This window comes from Daucus carota, chromosome 6 (assembly GCF_001625215.2).
Source record: "Daucus carota subsp. sativus chromosome 6, DH1 v3.0, whole genome shotgun sequence".
Classification (NCBI taxonomy): Eukaryota; Viridiplantae; Streptophyta; class Magnoliopsida; order Apiales; family Apiaceae; genus Daucus; species Daucus carota.
In genome coordinates, this window is record NC_030386.2 from 8,700,264 (window position 1) to 8,719,633 (window position 19,370).

Sequence of the window (19,370 nt, forward strand, 5' to 3'; positions counted from 1 at the left end):
TTGAATATAATCTAATCAATTTTATATTTTTTTTGAGATTAGATAGTATACAAAAACACAAAAAGAATAGAGAATAGAAAAGACATAAATTAGTAACAATAGTTTTTCAAAATTTCAGGCGGGTTGTTTTGTCCACTTAAAATTTTTTTATTGAAAAACCTCAAGTAAATTATACCTAACTGCTTACAAAAAGATTGAAGAGCTAACTTTCCAAATAACTTGTTAATCTATCACAGTTTCTCTTCAGTTCTTGATGTTTTTGTTACAATGAAATAAAACATTACATTGTGTATATATACTAAAGCAGACTAGTCATTTCTATACTAGTCTAGATATCATACTCTTACTCTATTTTTTGCATCCACAATTAAAGAAATTCATAATCAAGCTCTTCTCTCAGTTCTTCATCAATTTCAGCTTCCAGCTCTGCAGCCATTCTTAATAAGAAATGCTTAAAGAAAAGGAGCCCTCGAACTTATCCTCATATGTGCTGATCCCTTTAAACCTGGTTTCTTCTTCTTTGGCTTTTGAAATTAAAAGATGACCATGAAGTATACAGATGGTTTCTCCATTTCTTGAGATAAAGGCAAACTCACTTCTTCATAGATTGTCATTAGCAAGTTAAGCTATCACAAGCTTAAGCTTTTTTGATTCTTCCTTATTAGATTTACTCTTAGACTCACCTTTAGCTTCTTTGGATTCTTCTTCTACTTTCTTCTCAGCTTTCTCATACTCATTCACAGATGATGACTCTCCTTTGGATCTAATGCTTTTTTGGGATTTGAGAGTCATCTAAGCCTTTGTTTCCTGACATAGTGTTCAGGAATTCAATTAGTTTGTGGAAATAACTTCTTTTTTTTTTGAAGTAAATCGTACTTGCATTAATTCAAATCCAAATCCAGTACATGAGTAAGAAATTTAGGTGGAGTGACAACCCACTCCCCTGTATCTGACATAGAATAGACAGCTCGTGCCAGAACATGGGCTGCACTATTCGAAGAACGATAAGCAAAATCAACTAGCACAGGACAGATGTGCTTTAACATATGGATACAATCCATTACAATATTCCCAAAATAAGCCTCTCCCGGTCGACCATTACAAGCAGTGGCTAGTTCATACGAATCTGTATCAAACACACAGTGATTATATCCTTTCGCCATAACCCATGACAAGGCTTCAATCAAAGCCATAGCTTCAGCCTCTCTTGGTCTCCAAGCCCCTGCAATTTTTCGACCTCTGGCTATGACAAACTTAGTCTGACTATCTCTAATGACTGCACCAACACCAATACTACCATCAAGGAACACTGCGGCATCAATGTTTATTTTCACCCATCCCTCCTTCGGTGGACACCAGACCCTACGGCCCAACTCTCCTCTAAGCCTTCGATCCTCATCACGCACCTGAGCTTCCTTCCACTCAGCAAGAAAATTGATTGCACTATGACGAACACCAAATACCGAGCCATTAATACGTTCCCAGACCCATCTATTCCTCCTATTCCACAAGCTCCAACAAATCATAGCAATTTCAACACACTGTTCTCTCGTACCATTCTCAAATGCTCTTGTAAATATCTGACAAGGTGATTCATTCATTGTACATTGCACCAGGTGATTTACACGAGTAGTTAGCCATACTGTCCTCGCAAAATCGCACAAAAACATAATATGCACATCTGTTTCAATCTCAGAATGACACCACGGACATCGAACATCTATGTCAACATGTTTTGATGCCAGTGCCATAGCAGTAGGCAAACAACCCTTGCACAATCTCCACACCAGATTAGATATCTTATTAGGAAGTTGCAATGCCATAACTTCTTCCACAGAGCTGTATAACTATCAGTTGACTCTCCATGAAGCCACCTATAACTGCTTCTGACCGTAAATTCTCCCTTCTCATCTAACAGCCAGTACCACGAATCTCTGGTATCTCGCAGAGGAATTGGGATTCTCGTAATTAAATCAACATCTCGATCACAGAACAGATCATTAAGTAGATCAACATCCCAACTTTTATCAGCAGACATTAAGCTACTAACCTTAATGTTCTTCAGTTGAGGATATTCATCAGTGGCAATAAACCCATGCGAATCGTCTGGTAGCCAAGGCACCTTCCACACCATCGTATCTTCACCATCACCAATTTTTCTACGTGCACCAGCTCTTACTACCTCCAATGCTTGATAAATCCCACGCCACACATAGCTAGGATTAGACCCCAGTTTAACATTTAGAACACTCGAATCTGAATAGTATCTTGCTTTCATAACCGCACTAACCAACTTATTTGCTTCAGTGAGTAGCCTCCAACCTTGTTTCGCAATCATGGCCATATTGAATTTTTTTTAACTCCTTCAAACCCAATCCTCCAAAATCTTCCGGGGCATATAGTCTCTTCCAAGACAACCATTTCACTCCTTTCCCATTCGCTCCCCCCCATAAAAATGCATTCATCTTTCTCTCAATATCATTGCAAACTGTCTCTGGAATTAAGAATAAGCTCATCCAGAAATTAGGTGTTGTTTGTGCAGATGATTTGATCAGCGTCAATTTACCAGCCTTTGACAACTCCTTATTACACCATGACTGGAGTTTATGTTGGATTTTGTCGCTAAGAAAACCAAACACCTCCGTTTTACTCTTACCAATGCTCATGGGCATACCCAAGTACTTCCTGGCTTAGCTTTTTCTTACACGCCCAAACAGTCACACACCCTTACTCGCTCCTCAGCTCCTGTATTAGGGCTAAAAACAATGTCTGACTTATTATAATTTACCATCTGGCCAGAGAGCAATTCATATTTATTCAAAATATCCCGTACAATGCCAGCCTCCATCTGTGTGGCTCTAAAAAATAGATAACAATCATCTGCAAAGAGCAGATGAGATATACTTGGTGCCCCCTAGCCACTCGACATCCATGAATCAGTCCACTCTTAGGAATATCCTATCATATATCCATCATATATCCTATCAAGATATATATATATATCCTATCAAGATAGTCAAGATCTGATGCCTCTAAATACATCAGTATTTTGACTTTTCATGTTGAGTGCTCAGCTTTCTTCAGGACAATATTTTGATGTTTTCATATTTGTTTGTTGATATTTTTGTAGATCATTACTGACAGTAATTTATCAGTCTTCTCTTATACAAATTGTTAGGATCTAAGCACTTACCACACACCAAAAGTAGCTGCTTTAGGTGTACCGGTAAGTGCTTGGATCATAACACAGCTTATATCACATTTTAAGTACCAACGAATACCTCAACATGATTTTCAACAAATGATGGATTATTCGTTAATTGGTTTAATTTTCTGTTATTTATTGAGTTAATTGCATTTCGTACCCCTACACATGGGCCTAAAAACACTTTAGTATGCAAATTTTAGATAATTACACTTCTCCACCCATTGGTATTTTGTGTACAGCAATATGCACCCCTTCTGTAATGACTCGGGTTTTTCAGAATTATTTATTATTTTGTTGATGATTTTATATAAGAGGAGGAATAAAATTTTATATTTTATTCCAATTTGGTGGATTTTCAAAAAAAATAATTTTTGTGAGCTTCTGCAATTATGTGATTAGTTGATTTGATTGTGTTACGAGTCAGATGCACAATTTTAATTGTTTATTTTTGTTCGAGCGGCTAATTTAGAATTTTAGTTATTCTATTTTTTTTAGATTAAAATTGTCTTTTGATTACAAAATTATCCTTAGCAGTTTGGCATTCAATCTTCATTCTCTCAAACTCAATGAACTGTGATTCAAATAAACTGTTTCTTTCAATAAAAAAGGTTTCAGAATATTTGATTATGCTATTTTTCTCAATCGAAGATTTTAGGGAAACAGGAATATAATAAAATTTAGTAGACACTTCATCAATAGTAGCATTGCATTCATCTTTAGATAAGTCAGTTGAGTTGAATACCTGACTACTTGCAGTGTTATCCTCTTATTTATCAAACTTGTCCATGAGGGTAAGCTTGACATAGCCACCTTCATCATCTGAGTCATCTTTTGTAGCCCAGTCTTCTTTAAAAATGAATGCCTTTTCCTTTTGTTTGAGAAGTTTAAAGTATTTCTTCTTGTAGTCAACAGTCTCAAACTATATCTTCTCGACTTTGGGTTTTCTACACTCACTAGCAAAGTGGCCAGTCATTCCATAATTATAGCACTTAAATTTTGACCTATCCACCATGTTTTGTCAGAATTGAAGTCTCTTTTGAATGACTTGGCTACATTTACATTTTTTTTGAATTTCAGTTTTGAAAACCTCCTTGATAGAAATGATAGGTGTTCATCAATTTCATCCATGTCATCATCATCAGACATAGTTTTTCAACCATCTTGCCCTCGCCTTTGCTTGATCTAAAAATCTCTTTTTTTTTGTTTCTTTAATAGATACCTCAGCTAGAGTGGTGTTCTTTTCTTCCACATTAACCTTATTTGCTGCAACAAGTCGACGGAAGTAGAAGCGGAGTCATTTGAGTCTGATCAGTAGTAATATATGTCGCATTTTAACTCTCTTTTAGTTTTATATTGTACCTATCCAGTAATTAACTCGTGATCTCAATGTGGTAAGTTAGATTTACTTTTATGCATAAGTACTTATTTTGGTGTGGTTGCTAGTTGGTATAGGCTTGGACCTTTATTTTTGATATTTAGATTGTGTTTCTTGCTGAATATTGTTTGGTAAACTTTGAAATGGGAAAGTGCTATTTTCAAATGCTATATTGTCATTTTTTTTATGGAGTGTTGGCAACTATTATTATATAAAAGTGTAATTATAACTAACATGATGTTGCCTTTGATAAATTAGTCTTTCAAAGTTTAGTGCTACAATAACATAAATGGTGTTACCATAGGCCTTATGGTTACACCAGAGGTGATGTTAGAAATAACACAGTGTTGTTACCATAGGTCTATAGTTACAACTCTTTTAGTGTTACCAAAACAAAAATAAGTGTAGGCATAGAGGTTCTATGGGTACACTTTTTTAGGATTAACCAAAATTTGAAAAAGTGTTATCCTAGACTTCTATGGTAGCACCGATTTTAGTTACGATCCTGTTTTGTGAAAAAGTGTTACCATAGCCTGTTTTTTCACTTTCATCAACACTTTTTGGCCTTTATTAACACTTTTTTAGCTGTTACAATAGGCCATATATGCTTGAGAATGCGTGATCGAAGTGAATCAGAACTTGATGCCATTATCACAATACTTCATGAACTTCTCTTTATTGAATTGAGTCCCATTTTTAGTCAAAATCGTATAAGGGGGTCTATTTGCATATCACACTTTTTTTTAGTAAAAATGAGTCACTCTCTTGGTGGTTATCTTGTCTAAAGACTTAGCCTCAATCCATTTACTATAATAGTCACTCACTACTATATAAAACTTTATCTATCCAAAAGCCATCAGAAAAGGCCTAGAGACATTCATTTCCTTCATTGATCGGGTTGGGGGAACTGATGGATGTAAGCCTTTGTGGTTTTCTCATTATAGGCGTGAGCTTTTGGTACCTCTCACATCTTTTCTCAAGCTCTCTTGCATAGTTAATCATGGTGACCAGTAGAAGTCCACTTGGACAATTTTGTGAACATGTGTTTTACCCCTCTTGGTGTTGGCCTCACACATTTCAATTATTAGATCATGAAAGACTTTTGTAGAGGATTCTTACAATGAGGGCTTAGTTGAAAGCCCTTATTTAAAGCTTCATTACCTCGATGTTACTTGTTGACAATTACCAGAAATCAAGATGTGCTCTGATTGGTGCAACAAGCAAGACCTTTTCTTTATATGCGTCACAAACTTATGTCGATTGTTGGGGTTTTGAGCACCTCGTAGTAAATCATCAACTTCTGCACATAGAGAAGAAAAATAGGATTTAGCACATAGAGAACTAAATGACAAATATGGGTATCAGAAGAGTTTTTTGATTTTATGTTATGAGAGGGTTTTCATTTGAAGTTTGAATAATCATTAAAATGACATGCGATGTGTTTGAGATTTTCAAGATAAGATTTGATGACGACATGTAAGAGCATCTCTAACTATGAAGAGTCTTAACTAAAATTTGAGCTAACATACCAAAAATAAAAAATATAGCCAATCTCTTCAAAAAATCACACTTCAACCATACACGCCACTTGTTTATAATTTTAGCTAATCTCCTATAGATGACTATATTTTTCGTACCTTTACAGACCTATAAAAAATCTGCCGAACGTTACACATCATTTATCACCATATTAAACTAATATATTCTATTTATAACGATCAATATATTAATAACATATTATTTTGAAATGGGAAAATAGATTTTTTTGCCACTGAACTTATACTGTTTTTAGAAACTTACCATCCAACTATTTTTTTTCTTCTTTTAGTCACTAATGTTAGGTTTGGTTTTATTTTTAGCCACCAACTTAGGTTCGGATTTGATTACTAGCATTATGATAATTTTTTGTAGCATCATTTATACATATTGATAGTATGTAATATTTTGATGATGTGTCGTATGTTTTTATCTTTATATATAGCAATAATAATATAAAACGAGCCGATGAAAAATTAAAATCAGGAAAAATCGTAATTAGATTCTAAAAATTCAATAAATCATTAATATGGAATCAATGACTTCAAACAATCCACCCTCTCTCATAAGATAAAGTGTAATTGAGTGATATGACGCATCATCTTTCGATATTAAAGTTTCAATCGACTAGCTCAGCCTAAGATCTCTCTTAAATTTTTCTTCAAAAATTGTTATAACTTTATCTTATTACAATTTTCAAGATAAATAAATAGAGATCAAAACTTAATTTTCAATGATTGTCCTCTATATATAATGCATCATTTTATATTATTATTACTCCCTCCGTCCCTCTCATTAGTTTACAGTTTTTTCTACTGCATAGCATGTATTTCAAACTCTTATAAAACATAAGGGCCGTTTGGCTGAACTTAAAAGAAGTGACTTATTGCTTAAAATAAAGAAGTAGATTATAAGTGAAAAGTTGGTTCAGACTTGTAAGTTATTAAAAGCGTTTGGATATAACTTATTTTTGTGATTTTTTTTGTGTGTAAAAATTCAAACGCTGAATTTTCATTCGGAAGAAAAAAAATATAGTTATATATGAAACTACATCTTTTAAAGGCCATAAAATGTGTGTAAAATTCTTATCATCCAAGGTAAACGACCTTGAAGACATAAAAAATACTATATATAAGGATACAAACATATATCAAATCATCAAAATATTACAGACTACCACTATATTTAAATAATGCTACACATAAAATGTAATGCTAATTATATATTCCGAACCTAACTTCAGTGAAAAAAAAGAGCTGAATCTAATACTAGTGAGTAAAATAAAAAAAATTATAGTTGAGTGGTTAGTTTCTAAAGACGCAATAAGTTTAGTGACTAAAAAATTATCATAATAATAGTAATCAAATCCGAACCTAAGTTGGTGGCTAAAATAAAAACCAAACCTAACATTAGTGAGTAAAAGGAAAAAAAATTTAGTTGGGTGGTAAGTTTCTAAAAGCGCAATAAGTTGAGTGGCAAAAAAATCTATTTTCCCTTTTGAAATTATGGCCAACAAATATAGTCAATACCATCGATACACAATGTCTTACATAATACTTTACGGTTCTAATTTAGCGAACGATTATAGCCAACCTCATTTGAGATACGGTAAGAGAAGTGTAACAAAAAAAAATTGAATGATCGATTAATTATGACATGTGTTCAGGATTGTAAAAAAGCGGGAATCGGACCAAGTCGGTGAAAGCACCGTCTAGCAATTAAACGGATAATCAAGGATTAGTCGGAGTGATTAATCAGATCATTAATCGTAATCAATTTAATATTATTTTTAAAATTATACATATTAATATAATTATAAATACTATAAATTTATAGTCTTATAAAATCAAAAGATTAATGATTTTTAATAACACAAAACATGTCTTTAGTCTTTATATACATATACAAGTCCAGTCATCTCATATATAAACTTGAATTTGATTGAATCTGCGAAGGAAAATATTGCAGATTTTTTGTAATTAGAGTTTAAGGGCTAATATTGAAAGAGAGAGAGGTAATAAAAACAACTTTAGCTTCTGTTATTTGTCATTTTCATGCCTTTTGTTTTATTAGAAATTAAATTTTAAATTTTAATTTTTTACTTTTTATTTTAATTTTTTTTTAAATTCACCGATTTTTGACCGACTTTTTCCGATTAATCCTGATTTTGAGAAAAAACGATTTTTTCACCGATTAACGCTTAATCGAGACGGTGGTCGACCGAACAACGATTAATCGGCGATTAATCCCGATTAATCGCCGACTTTTAGAACACTGCATGTGTTATTTTCAAAAAAAAAAAAGAACATCGCATGTGTTGCATAATATGATGTGAGCGTGCTTTGAAGATTTAAGATACTCTATCGATATTTTTTAGAGTAAATGACAAAGTGGTGGCTGAAGTTTACCAAATTTTACATAATGGTGGCTGGACTTTGAAAATTACGAAATGGTAGCTGGAGTTCACTTCCGCCTTTTAAAAAGGTGGCGGCCGTGAAGCTCCCTTAATTTTCTCCGTTAACTCCAAAAAATAAAATTAAAGAAAAGGGTAGAGAAGGAAAATCACCCCAAAATCCTCTAAAAATTGTGTCTCTCACCTCTACCTCTCTCCCTATCCTTTATATTGCATTTCCTCTGTGGCAATACACCATCTCCACAAAGCTACTGCCGCCTTACCCATCAGCCACCAACCGTCGGTGAACCCTTGTCACAACTATCTCTCCTTCCTCCCTGACGTTTGTCGCCATAACTCCAGTGACAACACCATCACATACACAGCCTTCAACACAATTTGCGAAAGCTAAACAAAGCTTCATTACCACTGAAGTTAGTGAATGTCCAAGCAGTAAAGCACAGGCAGTGATCTTTAGTGATGAAAGTAGCTCCAGTAGTTTAAGTAGCACAATAAACAAACCACACAAGTCAAATGATTCAAGATGGGAAGCAATTCAAGCCAACCGATCTCGTGATGGGAACTTGGGTCTGTACCACTTCAGGCTATTTAAATGGTTAGGATCTGGAGATATAGGTAGTGTTCATTTGGCGGAGCTAGGTAGGACCAGAAATTATTTTGCAATTAAAGTCAAGGACAAAGGAGCCCTAGCTAGTCTGGAAAAGCTCTTACGTGCTCAGACCGAAAGAGATATATTGCAGTCCCTGGATCATCAGTTGATTTGGGATAATCAATTCAGAGTTTTTAGCCTAAAACCCGCATTTATCCTTTCTTTTTTTAATTTTTTTGGAGTTAACGGAGGAAATTAACGGAGCTTCACGGCCGCCACCTTTTTAAAAAGCGGAAGTGAACTCCAGCTAGGGATGAGCGTGGTTCGGTTTGGTTCGGTTTCGACCGGAAACCAAACCGTAACCATATTTATTCGGTTTTTAAAATCAAAAACCAAAACCAAACCAAACACCATCGGTTTGGTTTCGGTTTCTAGTTATGGTTTCGGTTTATAATGGTTCGGTTTCGGTTTTCAAACATTGATTTGGCTTATAATGGATTATAACACTGTGATAGTGTGATGTCCACAGGACTTGCTTATTGCATCTGTCTTAAATTTCTAAAAATTACAATACACCAACTCTTCCATTAATAACTTAGAAAAATTAAATACATGTTCAATACAATAACTGGTAGTTCAAATACAAAGGGCCAGGGACAGGAGAAAAATCCTCCCATGATTGAAACCTACTCCATTAACAAAAACAAACACAGACATTACTTCATTATTCTTCTTGAAGTCAGAATAGCCACTAGTACAACATAACAAAAAGAAGTCAGAATCACTGTAATTTTCTAAGCAAACAGAAAAATATAAAAAATTGACAGTAATTTCTGCAGAAAATTTAAAGTGTCCTAACATGATCATCCCAGGCCTTGTCCTGGTTGTAGATCACAGCAGCTCCAAGACTCCTGGCAGGGTTAATGCCAGGAGTATTCTAGATAAACATAAATGTTAATGCAGATTATAGATAAACAGTATGACTCTGAGATACCAATTATTATTATTATTATTATTATTATTATTATTATTATTATTATTATTATTATTATTATTATTATTATTATTATTATTATTATTATATAAATTTATATAATTAAATTTAATTTGGTTCGGTTCGGTTTGTATTCGGTTTTAAAAAATTTAAAACCAAATCGTAACCATATTATTGGTTCGGTTTTTATTCGGTTTGGTTTCTAATTGGTTCGGTTTTTAATGGTTCGGTTTTGTCCGGTTTTTGCGGTTTCGGTTTTAGTTTCGGTTTTTGGTTCGGTTTTGCTCATCCCTAACTCCAGCCACCATTACGTAGTTTTCAAAGTCGAGCCACCATTATGTAAAATTCGACAAACTTCAGCCACCACTTTGTCATTTACTCTATTTTTTATTTCGCATTTATAAATTACTTTTTAGAATAAATGGAAGTGCATATTTGAAAACGACGACGTTCCATCTCATGTTCTTTTATCAACACATCCATCCATCCCCACCTCAAGCAAAACCCTAGTAAAGAAAAGGCAAAACCCTCATCTCCACTGCAACCCACCATGTCTACGCTTGCTGTACCAGACACTAATGGGTCGGATCATATGGTCGAAGAACCCGAAAATCTTGGTGACCCACCAGCACAAAATGTGGATACAGATACGGAACAATCATTAGCTACAGCACAAGAACTTATAGCTAAATGCATAGCTCCTGTAAAGAAACAATATTTATGTCCTTTGCCTGTTAAATCTTCGATTAAAGAAGCCAGTAACGACGCCGTTTTGGATGCCAAGCCTTCATCAAATTCTTCACTTGTCACAGAGAAAAAATCTAAACGCCAGGCCAAAAGGGAACGCAAACAGGTACACTTTACATATATTTATTTACAAAAGAAATGAGTTGGTTTGCGAGATTGTTTTATCTTATTGCTTGGTTCTTATGATTTACATAACTAGATGGTTGTTAATTTGAGTGTTAGTCAATAATATAGTAAACTACCAGGCAGTGGCAGATCCTGAAAGTTTTTTTTTACAAAAAATGCACTTGTACTTGCACAAATTCTTTTCTCAAGGAATAATTATCAGTAATGAGATCCTTTTAATTGTCAATTTATAAAATTGTTTTTTAGTTTCCTCTGTCGTAAGGTTTTTAAATTTTCCCTTCTCAGTATATGTCAATAAGCGATTATTCATCCCACAATCTCCAGTTAGTTTGCGTACTGATAAATAATATTATCTTATTTTTTTAGTTACAAAGAATAGAGGTACAGTACATAAAGATCTAAAATTAGTTAAAAAACTGATATACTATGATCCTGATCCAATCTTTCTATCCCCGCCTATGCCATTTTTCACTAAGACTATTCAAAACATTAAAATCCCAAAAGAGTACTGTAAGTATCACTCTATAATAAAACTTTTGTCTAATGTCCATTTGTGTATTGTTGTGTACATATCTGTGTTATGAAAAGTGCGCCTAGGCGCAAAGCGCACCTTAAGCACCTCACATATGCCGAGGCAAAGCATCTTCAATCAGGCGCGCTCAGGGCCATGAAGCACAATGCATGTCTAGGTGGAAATGATTGAAATATCGTGCCTAGGTGGAAACGATTGAAATATCGCACATAGGAGCGAAGCGATAGAAAAGCGTGCCTTATTGAAGCTAAGAAAATTCTGACATTATTAATGTTACCAGGTCAATTATAAGGCCCAAAAGTACAACCCTAAACAAAAATAAGAGTTATAAGCCCATATTGACTCCATATTATTGCTTGATTTTAATGAAGCAATGGAAGGTTGGGAAGAAACATAGATGGGGAATCGGATGAGGATAATGATTAGGTTTTCTCAGATTGAATTGGATGAGTGCTGGAGAGTTTATGTATATCAGTATATCTCCAGGTCACAATCAAAATGAGGCTAAAAATCAGCCTCAATATCTAATCGGTTTAAAAAAACTACGTGTGCTTGAAGTTAAAAAAAGAAAGATTGAAGGTAAGAGGCGTCGCTGTTTAGTTGACGAGGATGAAGAAGCAGAACAAGTGTTTGCATTTGAAAGAAGCTGTTCAAGTCGTGAATATGAATCAGATGGGGTTTTAAAAGATGGAGATGATTCTGATGAAGATAATGAATGCGCCTAGGCTCTAGGGGGTTTTCTGCCTTGGTGCACATAATGCTTTCGAGAACATTGGTATATATGTGTGTATGTGTGTGTAGTGTGTGTTTTCTTCAGTCAGATGAATCAAGTTTTAAAGAAAGTTTCATGATTAATATTTGTGGGGCAATGTAAGAATTTTTTTTATATAGTGGTCATGAACCCAGGGGCCTCTTACCGTAACTACCTGTGCTACTAGGACCGTGGAGAATGTAATTTTGTTGTTTATTTTATCGGATGATAAACAATGTTCTTATACAAGAATAAGAAGATAAATAATGATCACTTTTTTGTCTACTTTAAATTTTGTACTTCTCATGAGTGATATTGCTCTCTCTATACACTGAAAATTTTGTTTTTTCACAACTTTACATCTGCTAATGAATTAATGGTGATAAACATTACAAACTTCACAGGAGCAGAAGTCCGTCCTTCATTTATGTCCAGTGGTTGCAAAATCTGGAAGTGTTAGTTCGTGTCAATATGCTGACAAGTGTCGTTTTAGCCATGACATAGAAGGCTTTAAGTCAGAGGTAAAAGAAACCGTTCTATAATATTTTTTGTCAATCAACTCTTTGTTTTGAGTATATGTTAAAATGCAGAAACCAGTGGATTTGGAAGGGAAGTGTCCTTTTTTAGAAGAGGAAGGTCCATGCCCTTACGGGATGGCTTGTAGATTTTCTGGTACTCATAAAGCTGAGGCCAATGCTGAAACAATCAGTACTCGAAGGAGGGAATCTGAGACTAACGGATTGAGAAAAGATGTCCAGAAGCTGTTGTGGAAAAACAAAATGAAATTTCCCATGGCTGATGCCCAACTGAAACTACTCGGCCTTCTGGTATAATCATACACTTATAAGCCTCTCCTTAGCTTCGTGTCTTTTGCTTTATATGCGATCATATATACTTCCTACAATATGGTGAATAAAATACCTTCTGTAACGTACACAACCAGTGAACTTACTTTAGTGACTCACTGTAAAATATTTGATCTTTTGATTGATAGCAAAAACAGCTTAATTCAAAGAAGAAAGATTTGGCAGATGACGAAGAAGAGGATCTTATAGTTTCAGATTCTTCACATGTTACTGACGGAAATGGTTGTGCTGAAGTCGACATGACTATTAGATCTGGAAGTTGTTCTGAAGTGGTCGAAAAAACTGTCAACATAGATGACACTTCTATACCTGATGAGCTCAGACCTTTAAAGAAAGCCAGGGCATCAATCAATGAGAGTCAGTTGTCTGAAGCAAATAATGGTCTGTATTTCGAAATTGTCTTTATGGCATTTTACTACACTCTTGATTATCATAGAATCTATGTAAGCTTGGTGTTTTTTTTTTTGCAATAGGTTCAAGTGTCCAGGATAAGGATCCAGAGGAAGATGGGAAGCCTGCAAGTACAGACAGTTATATTTCTGCAGAGACAGATAAAAGCCTAAAAACACACGTTAGAGAAAAGAAGCTTATTGATTTCAGTGACAAGCTCTATCTTGCACCTCTTACAACCGTTGGTAATCTTCCTTTTCGAAGGGTTTGTAAGGTGTTAGGTGCTGATGTAACATGCGGTGAGATGGCAATGTGCACCAACCTCTTGCAGGTTTGTAGCTTAAAAATAATACATTGTTTTAATTGGCTAATGAAGTCAATATTGACAGCCAGTGAAGGACAAATACTTCTGAATTACTATGTTTTGAGGTATATAATTGGATTGGACAGAAGAAATAGGTGACTAAATTTTACTCTTAAATTTACATTTGTTTTTCCACGCAACAGTGTTCCTCTTGACGTATGAAGTAGCACCCATTGCATTCTTTCCTCTGATTAAATCCTCTTCTCTATCTCTTGTCTGTGCTTATAATGATAAATGTTACTAGTATGTTAATTCAGAAGTGTCCCGGTATCATTAAGCTATTAATGTTGTCAAAGTAATTGCTATCTCGTGTTCTGTGCAAAATTTTATAACAAATGATTATAAAGTACTTGAGTATGACTTACAGGGCCAAGCATCTGAATGGGCTCTGCTTAGAAGGCATTCGTCAGAGAACTTTTTTGGTGTTCAAATTTGTGGCGCATATCCAGATACAGTTTCACGAGCTGTCGAACTTATAAATCAGGAGTGCAGTGTGGACTTCATTGATATTAATATGGGGTGCCCGATCGACCTTGTAGTTAATAAGGGTGCTGGGTCAGCTCTTCTTACAAAACCAGTGAGAATAAAGAATGTCATACAGGTAGCTTCATGCACTGTGGACAAGCCAATTACTGTCAAGGTATGAAGTAATATTTTTTTGATGCATATTAAGATTTTGTTTCCCTAATTTCATAAATATTTAATGTGTGCACTAATACCATTACATTTTCTTGTTTCTACAACTAGGTTTGCAACCCTTTAAGATGATTTTTACAAAATTCACATTTGATTTAATTAGATATAAATAAATTACATTGTCATTTTTTTACAACTAGGTTTGCAATCTTTGTACAGGAACTGTGCCAAATTTACGTTAATTTAGTTTGACTAAATTTAAGACAAAACCCGCAGACACGTCCAGTTATCTGGTCATTTTTCTGTTACTGTTAATGTGTATCATGTAGCTGTCTATGCATATTATGTTGTTGCAAAGAAATATATATGAAAAAGATTGGATCAAATTGATGCGGAACAGAGGAATAAAATATTAATTTGTATTTACTTTACATTATTATTTAGGATAAAACTATGGTTTGTATTTACTTAATTACTTTACGCTATCATTTAAGAATAGGTTCAATTTTAATTCATTATAAAGTTCAATTATATTGTAGATGAATAGAAATATTCTCGATTATGAAAGAGAATAAACAAGGATTTGTTTCTTATATTATGAAGATTTTACTTGGTCCATAAGTTAATTTATTCCTATACAATGGGATGTAATCTGTCATTATTGGGGGATTCTGATTATTAATGAATTGAGATTATTTTCTTTTATGTTATGGGTGCCATCCATGCAGTTTACTCTCTTTTGCGGTTGAGAAATCCTGGGGGTAGTGGTTCTTCTCCAGTTGGATCACCTTAGGGCGTGGGTTTTAAATCCACATTATTTTTTTTTTCTATGCTGTTGTCTTGCATCAAAGTGTTAGGAGAGCTTAGGTTATGTATAAGTCTCTAAAACCAATATATATTAATAGACACAATTAATGAGTACTGTTCATCAGCACTTTCCACAGACACTGTTCACTGGATCATTCACAGCCCTGGAACAAAACTTCCATGGCCAGAATTATCAAGCTACTTAATGATAAGATAGTAACTGGCGCTAGTATTATCGAGGACCATAAGGGGGTACTTTCTATGGTTGATGACTTAATAGTAGCATGGGGTTCTAAGGGAATACACATCACGAGGTTATTAATTCACATAGTAAACATGTGATGGTTAAAGAGAATCATAGTGTTGAATCTTGTACAATTCATGTGTTAACATTGAAAAGAAAAAGGCAGAGTAGGCTTCTAATAAAGTTTTAACTTTGAAGAAGAAGAAGTTGAGCCTTTGTTCATTGCGGTGACATTGAAAAAGTAGAGGTTAAAGATGCATCTGGAATTGAAATAATCTTGACCAATTCAGGTATCATGATTGTGGAGCATATAGATTTTCTTGAAGACAATATATTGGGAACAGAGGATAAAAATATTAGTTCGTATTTATTTACATTGTTATTCAGAAAGAGTTTTAGTTTTAATTCATTTTAAAGTTTCTAGTATATATAGATTAATTAAAATAGTCTGGATTATTAAAGAGAACAAAAAAGGATTTGTTTTCTTTATCAGGAAGATTTTACTTGGTCCTTAAGTTTGTGAATTTACTCCTATATAAGGAGATGTGATCTATCATTATTGGAGGATTCTGATTATTAATGAATTGAGGTTGTTCTCTCTTGTTTTATGGATTGCGATCTATGCAGTTTATTCTCTTCTGCAGTGGAGAAATCCTAGGGGTAGTGGTTCTTCTCTATTTGGATTGCCTTCGGGCATGGTTTTTTAGCTGTTAACCTAAAAAAGATGTATCCTTTTACTTGTTTTATATTGTCGTTCTGCATCCTGAATCAATGTTTAATACAATATTAACTAAGGAGTTAGTAGTCGGTTTTCACTTCTAAAGTATCTGATGTGGTGGTGCATTGTTAAACTCTAATAAAGAAATCTTATACAGTTATTTAAAATACAAAAGTCTTAGTATGTTAACCTGTGTACTGTAGTAGCTTACCTGTTTTATGTTTTGATCGCTTTCAGCATAAAGCTGCATCTGTTACTTCGGATTTGAGACGTATAAACTTGTGCTGATCACATATGTTTAAGTTTAAACTATGGTTTGAACTTTAAAATACTTAATTGAAGCTCTTTTATTGTACCTTAGGTACGAACAGGGTACTTTGAGGGGAGAAACCGCATAGAGGGTTTGATAAATGATATTAGCAACTGGGGAGCTAGTGCTGTAACTATACATGGCCGTTCACGTCAGCAACGTTACAGCAAGCTACCCGATTGGGAGTACGTATATGGGTGTGCTAGAAAAGCTCCGGATGCATTACAAGTCATAGGAAATGGAGATGTTTATTCTTATGTGGATTGGAACAAGCACAAGACTGAATGCCCCAAGCTTAACACTCTCATGATTGCTCGAGGTGCACTGGTTAAGGTTTGTAACTGTAGCCTTAGTCAGGGAAAATTAAAATACATTTCGGGTGTGTTTGTTATATTGCCTATCACATTAAAACGAGAATCCTTTTCTATTGTTTTTATGATTGCAGCCCTGGATTTTTACTGAAATCAAGGAACAAAGGCATTGGGATATTACATCTGCAGAGCGACTTAACATATTAAAAGATTATGTGCATTTTGGTCTTGAGCATTGGGGTTCTGATACAAAAGGTATGTTCTGTATATTGAGTATGTCTACATTGGTTAATTAATAAAGTAGAAGGTTTATAGAAAAACTACATATGGGCCCAAGATTACAGAATTTGAAATCTTGAACTGTTTGGAAGAGGCTTAGTTCCTGTTGGTGGTAGTTGTTACGGCATACTGCTTCTGTTGTCTTTCTATATTTATTAAACCAACATTATCCTTGTTACTCCAGTTATTACAAAGCTATATTGCCTGATCTAACAGTACGTTTGCTACTTAAATCTCACTTCTAATAAGCTATGGATTTATAGGGCTTATGAGATACGAATGAGGATAATAAAGTTTCTTGACCTTGCTGATTTTTTCGACAATAATAAGGGTAACTTGTCATTGGGTCGACATGGGGGATGTAACAAAATTTTGAGAACACGTGTCGAATTTCACTGATATAGTCTTTGTAGAAATTAATTGATAGATTGGCTGTAAATCTATGCAAGCCTGCTTTTTTTTTTATCTTACCAATTGCTTCAACAAAACTAAGACTCCAAATATTCAATTTATGTTGGTACAGGTGTAGAGGCAACCAGACACTTCTTGTTGGAATGGCTTAGTTACACATATAGATATATTCCAGTTGGTCTACTAGATGTTGTCCCTGCTCAACTGAATTGGAGGTCACCTTCATACTTCGGTCGTGATGAACTTGAGTCCTTGATGGCCTCAGATTCTGCTGCAGACTGGGTATGCAATCTTCATAGTTGGCTTGGAGCCAGCTTTAAATAAATACTATAGTCTTAATTTTAAATAAATTCTGATGTAGAGTATTGTTTTGTGTCTTTTTTGTCACACAGATTAGGATATCTGAAATGTTGCTGGGCAAGGTTCCAGCTGGATTTACGTTTTCACCAAAACACAAATCAAATTCTCATGACCGTGCAGAAAATGGCTAATTTTGAGTACATGATGATGCAACATTCGTACCTCTTGACATATCAAGGATTTTTACCATCAACTTGCGACATTGCAGTTGGGTTTAATACTTTAATGATTCATTTTAGTCGGTGCCAACTGATAGCCCAAAAATATGAAGACCATTTTCGGTCAAATACAAGGCGATTGGCTTATATAGTTGAGTAATTTGTCTTAAACATGTACTGTATCAAATAATGATGATTTCATATTATAGAATTCATTAAAACTCTGTGCTGTGGTGCTTTACATCTATAAACGAAGAAGCTTCAAGTTTTAGTTTAGATTGGGATGAAAATTTGTCATAAACTCTTCTCTATACCTGAAGAACGGAACATCCTTATATACGATGCATCTGCATTAAAGTTTTAACTAATAAACTGACAGGAGAATTAGTTTCGATATGTTCTGCTCATTGTATCATACTACTGATTACTAACCGCGATGCCAGGGACGATATGTTAAAAATCCTTTTTATTTTTTAACATCATGTTATTGGTGTTTTAGTATTAATAAAATGAAGTTTGAGTAAAGTGTATTAATTGACTGAATATATATTTTCTTGAAAATTTAGTTTTTAAAATATTATTATATACTTTTAATTGGTACTCCCTCTGTCCCAGTCAATTGTATACGTTTCTTTTTCACTGCTCGACACGCTTTTTAAGGCTCTTATAAAACATAGTTCTACAACTTATTTTTAAGATTTTCTTTTTTTGTATAAAAGTATAAATGTTATACTTTTATACAAAAAAAGAAAATCTTAAAAATAATTTACAGAACTATACTACATTGAAGCATTAAAGTCCGTGCCGCGCCCCCGTCCCCCAATGTATACTATTGACCGGGACGGAGGGAGTAGTATAATAACAAAAAAAAATTAATATCTATCTGTAAATATTTTTCTAATATTAATAAGTGATAATGTATTTTTCGTTTAATGTTGAATCATTTTTTCATTTTGTAAAGAAAAATATTTTGACAAATATTACTTGCGTAAAATATGCCTAATTTACAGCCCAATTTCAACCGACTTTTGCAAGAAAAAACTAATTTACCACCCAAGAACGAAGACCGAACTGGAGAGTTAGGCACGACATTGACTGATTTTTATTTTTCTTGACATAAAATAAAAGCAATTTCACAATTAGCTGATTTGTTCCATGATCGTTTCGCACAAAAAATTTAAAAATTCTTAAAGTTAAAAATGAAATCAAAGATCTTCCAAGACATCCAAATTGCATCAACATCAG

At 34.1% G+C, this 19,370-nt stretch overlaps 2 protein-coding genes across 2 annotated transcripts; one reads left to right on the forward strand and one right to left on the reverse strand.

The window, feature by feature from the left end:
* Positions 1–881: 881 nt before the first annotated feature.
* On the reverse strand, positions 882–2,344 carry LOC108225829 (uncharacterized). Its single transcript, XM_017400784.1, has 2 exons — positions 1,926–2,344; positions 882–1,839 (listed from the first exon to the last, which is right to left on the reverse strand). The coding sequence occupies exons 1-2, from the start codon at positions 2,342–2,344 to the stop codon at positions 882–884; spliced, it is 1,377 nt and encodes a 458-aa protein (XP_017256273.1).
* Positions 2,345–10,566: 8,222 nt separating this feature from the next.
* LOC108192980 (tRNA-dihydrouridine(47) synthase [NAD(P)(+)]-like) lies at positions 10,567–18,349 on the forward strand. Its single transcript, XM_017359530.2, has 10 exons — positions 10,567–10,968; positions 12,676–12,792; positions 12,862–13,098; positions 13,266–13,518; positions 13,611–13,858; positions 14,259–14,531; positions 16,658–16,939; positions 17,052–17,172; positions 17,720–17,889; positions 18,000–18,349. Exons 1-10 carry the CDS (start codon positions 10,666–10,668, stop codon positions 18,096–18,098), a joined length of 2,103 nt encoding a protein of 700 aa, XP_017215019.1. The 5' UTR covers positions 10,567–10,665; the 3' UTR covers positions 18,099–18,349.
* Positions 18,350–19,370: the final 1,021 nt, after the last annotated feature.

Bases quoted from the DNA above. Each gene is read 5' to 3' on its own strand.
- LOC108225829 (XM_017400784.1), bottom strand. From the start codon at position 2,344: ATGGCCATGATTGCGAAACAAGGTTGGAGGCTACTCACTGAAGCAAAT. The intron at 1,840-1,925 runs GTACTGGCTGTT...ATAGTTATACAG, and splicing joins CGAGATACCAGAGATTCGTG to CTCTGTGGAAGAAGTTATGG.
- LOC108192980 (XM_017359530.2), top strand. From the start codon at position 10,666: ATGTCTACGCTTGCTGTACCAGACACTAATGGGTCGGATCATATGGTC. The intron at 10,969-12,675 runs GTACACTTTACA...CAAACTTCACAG, and splicing joins CCAAAAGGGAACGCAAACAG to GAGCAGAAGTCCGTCCTTCA. The intron at 14,532-16,657 runs GTATGAAGTAAT...ATTGTACCTTAG, and splicing joins ACAAGCCAATTACTGTCAAG to GTACGAACAGGGTACTTTGA.